The sequence below is a fragment of the Corvus brachyrhynchos genome, unplaced genomic scaffold (assembly GCF_000691975.1).
Source record: "Corvus brachyrhynchos isolate BGI_N302 unplaced genomic scaffold, ASM69197v1 scaffold59, whole genome shotgun sequence".
NCBI classification, from domain to species: Eukaryota; Metazoa; Chordata; class Aves; order Passeriformes; family Corvidae; genus Corvus; species Corvus brachyrhynchos.
In genome coordinates, this window is record NW_008246054.1 from 4,835,194 (window position 1) to 4,839,269 (window position 4,076).

General features: G+C 58.8%; 1 protein-coding gene across 1 annotated transcript in view; it reads right to left on the bottom strand.

Moving 5' to 3' along the window:
* LAMC3 (laminin subunit gamma 3) overlaps nt 1-4,073 on the bottom strand; it is a gene marked incomplete at both ends in the record, with an annotated part of 14,614 nt that extends 10,541 nt beyond the window's left edge. Inside the window, 2 exons of the mRNA XM_017745413.1 lie at nt 4-37; nt 3,740-4,073. Of these exons, the coding sequence (XP_017600902.1) occupies nt 4-37; nt 3,740-4,073 (368 nt within the window). The remainder of the gene's footprint in view (nt 1-3; nt 38-3,739) is intronic.
* Between the last annotated feature and the right edge of the window lie 3 nt (nt 4,074-4,076).

A 4,076-nucleotide genomic window follows, 5' to 3' on the forward strand; every position in this document is an offset into this window, starting at 1 on the left:
AACTTCAGCCGCACGTAGGTGATCTCGTAGGCTTTGCCTGGGGACAGACCCATCATGCTGTGATCCTCTGCCTGCCACCTGATGGGCACCACAGCCTGAATTATCCCAGCAACATCCTGTGGCACCCACCACAGCTATAAACAGAGAAATCACCACCCAGCTGTCCTTAACCACCTCCTCCTTGGTGCAGCCCAAACCTTGTCCAGATCCAAACTGGCTCTCACCCCAATGCAGTGCCCACCCCTTGTGTGGGTACACTGGGTGGGTTGCATGGGTGAGGAGCAGTTCCAAATCCAGGCTCTATCCAGCAGCTGTGGGGCAGAGTTAGGCACACAGCACTGAGAGCAGCCCCAGGGCAGTGGTGCTGCAGGGGTGGAGAGTTGGAAAGGGTCAAGGCCAATCCCTTCCCAGGGAGCTGCATGCCAGGACCCGGCCTCACTTCCATCTTTGCTGGGCTGAAGACAAAGAGAGGCCACCAATCCCTGGGGCATCCAGCGAGCTCTGAAAGAGCTTGAAAGAATTAGCAGAAAGGAAAAGAGAAAACACCAAAGTGAACATCAGACCCACTTAATTTCCAGAGATGAAGGACCAGCTCAAAGCCCGGATTGCTCCATAGCAGCACCACTCCTGACAGCACAAAACAATTAGCTGCAAGGTTTTGGCTTTATTTGAAAAGATAATGAGTTGGGAATGTTAGAGGGGTTATTCCGGGACTAGCAAAACAAGCCTTTAATTGGGCCCATATGAATACTGTCGCGTATGTGCTGCGACTTTGCTGCGGGGGAGCCGAGGCAGCCGGCTACCAGCGCTGGGAAAAGCAGCTGCATCCCATCAGGGATGCGGGAAGTGCCCGGCAGAGTGCCTGGAGAGGGGAACTGACCCACTCCCAGCCCACCCGGAGGTGATGAGGGCCAAGAAGGAGCTGCAGCTGGGCTGTCCCACCCTCAGCTTGTGCCTCTCCCTTCCCTCTGGGACCGCTCCGGGCTGGTGACAGCGGGAGTGCCCCTGTCCTGCACCCCGAGCAGGGGGGACGCCTGGCAGGCGCCGGTTCCCAGACAGCGCAGTCCCAAGGGGGATGTCTACCAAAACAGCGAGGTCGGGGCCGTCACCTCCCGGAGCAGTTTCCTCTGGGAGAGGAAGGGAACGCAGTGCTGTGTCAATAAACCGCCCCTGCCCCAAGCGGCCCCGCGCGAGGGGAGGGGACGGCCAGGCTGGGGGAGCCCCATTTCGGTGCCCCCAGCTAGGATGGAGGAGATTCACTTTTCTGAGGAATTGTTTTGAAGGAGCATCTGCTTTTCCCAGACATGCTTTTTAATCAGCCAATTTTTCCTCAAGAAAAAAAAAGATGCAGAAAATAACCCAGGCTGGTTGTCTCCTCTTTGCTGCTCAGGTGTGACATGTCCTAAAGCAAGATGTGCTGCAGGGCAGTGATGCTGGGAAGGGTGCACAGGCAGGACCAGGACCCCTGGGTGCTCTCCCAGCTGTGCTGTCACCTAAAGAAAATGTGCACCTGCTTCCCCCAGAGCCCAAACTGCAGCTTCTGCTGCTCTGAGGCTCCAAGAAGAGGATTTTGGAGAGGAGAAAACGAGTATGTGGGACAGTCATGTCACCTACATGTCCTGTCATCTCTAGCCCTGCCAAACCTCAGCTCTGGGCTCTCATCCCACAGGAAAATCAGAGTCAGAGTCACAGACACAGATACTGCCTGATCTAGACACTCCAAAATGAGCCATTGGCATTCAGATTGCTTCCTGAGGAGCCCTGCTGCCTGTTGCCTTTGCAAGCCGCGGATATTTTGGGTTCCTTCCTGACGTCTGACAGGGCAAATGCAAGAGCTGTGGACACTTGGGATAATCGACCAGCTGCAAGCCCAATGCACCATAACAGCATGGCTGGAACCTCACGGGGAAGAGAGATTTAAAGGAGCATAATCTAATTAACGCCAATCAACAACACACAGGTAAACACGGGTCTTGTCCAAGTCATCCCATGTCTTATTTAATAAGCTCCCCAGGTAACCACGCTGGAGAACACACAAGAGGTGTGACTGAGCAAGACAGACAGGCTGGAGGGACACACTACATGGGTTGAAACACCCAATTACTCGGTGGAGCTCCAGAGCAAGGACTCAGCCCAGGCCGCATTCTGGGGGACTGCGGGGGCCAGTTGGGCTTTTCCTTCTTAACCCAAGTGAAAGCATTGGGGCAGCAATAAAAAAGTCTGTGGCTGGGACAAGAACAGGGCCCAGCAACTGTGGGAAAGGTCAGACAATGATGTGCCAAGCACCAGAATGGTACTTTTTAGCATGGCAAGATATAGGAGCCATGCAGGAAGAAGGGTACAACTGCAGGGGATGCTCCAGCTCACGAAGGGCTATAGGGAGAGGCTGGAGGATGAGCTCGGTGCAATGCTATAGCCTTGGCTCTGTTAACAGAGACAGACACAGCAGGGCGGCCACAGGGACTGGATTCCACAGAAACCCGAGTGTGGGGTCCAAGAGGGACCACAGAGGAGCCAGGGAAGAGCTGGAATAAGGACAGAGACTGGGAAGGAAGCCGCGGGGCTTGCAGAGCCCGCACATGTCGCTGTGCCGAGCTGGGACTGGTGGCCACAAAGTTGCCCGGCGGCAGCTGGCTCAGCCACACAGGCTGCATTCGGGTGGTCTGTGCCCCGGGTCACACCCGAACGGATTCGGGACAATCTGAAAGCCCGAGTTAGGTGGACAACAGGCCGGCAAATCCTCCCTGTCAGGGCTGGCAGGAGCAGGGAGTGAGGATGGCAGGCTCCTCCGGCACCGCTCCTCCGTGCCCGGCGGGGAGCCCAGCCCCAGCCCGGGGACAGGACCAGATGTCCGCCCGCTCGCAGGGGGCTGGGAAAGCAGCGACCTCCACCCAGCCGGGCAGCTCCCGCGTCACTGCCGGGGCAGGCACGGACCCTCCACCGTCACCCCGACCCCGCTGGGTCCCACCAGCACGGCTCCCTGCCACACCGACACTCGGCTGTCCCCTCACCAGCTCCAGCCGCAGCCCCTCCACTACCCGCCTTCGGCATGCAGATGGCAGGAGACTGCAGAGAATGAAGATTTTACAGCGCTGGCCAACAGCCAGCAGAGTTTAGATGGCAGGAAAATGTTATAAAACCTTTTTAAAATGCCAGGCATGCCCCTTGGGTTTAAGTACCCTCCAAGTGGGCGGCTTGCACAGTATTTAAAACACAGAGGGTCGGATGCCAGCTGGGGAAACCTACTGGGGGTTGCACGATGTGTCTGGAGCTCTGCACGCTGAAACATCCCAGGCACCCTGAGCAACGCACGGGGGTGAAACAGGAGGGGCTTGGCACCCATGGTAGTCACCCTCCCCGGGCAAGGCTCTCCCCAGGGTAGGAACCATCTGCCTCCTGCTCTGCAGGCTTCCAAAATCAGTAAAAAGCAGCCTGGGGTGAAGGGGAGAGCAGGCACTCCGGGCATGGCTGCCTGGGAAGCACAGACAGGCACAGCTTCTGGCATCCTGGGGCTGATGGACAGGGCAGACCCTTCCCGAGTGCTTTCAGGGCTTTGCAGAGGGCAGCTCCCTCCATACACCCCCTAAAAAGCCCTGGGGAGGATCCTGTCCTTAATCCAGCACTGGCAGCAAGAGCTACAGGATTCAGGAGCATCCACCCCCATCTCTGCACCCTGATCTCGATGCACCCACAGCCGGTGCCCTCCACCGACCCCGCCAGGGCTCCTGCTGGTACTTACCCAGGTGCAGGGTGATGTTGACAGAGTTGGGGTACTGGATGCCAAAGGCCATGGACTGGCTCTGCCACCAGGTGCTCTCCTCCTGGCTGTGGAAGTCGGTGAGGAAGGAGGCGTTGTGGTGGCGCCGGGGGTCGCTGGCGTCGCAGCGGTGGCACAGGGCGCTGGCGTGGTGGGTGCCCATGTGCAGGCAATAGTCCTCCGGGGGCGACCCGCACGTGTTGGTGGCCCGGGCGGCCCGGCCGAAGGCGGCGTTCTCGAAGACGGGCATGCAGCGCCGGGGCTGCCCCCGGGGGTCCCAGCAGGGGGACGCGCCCCCCGCCCCCCGCCCCCGCCCCAG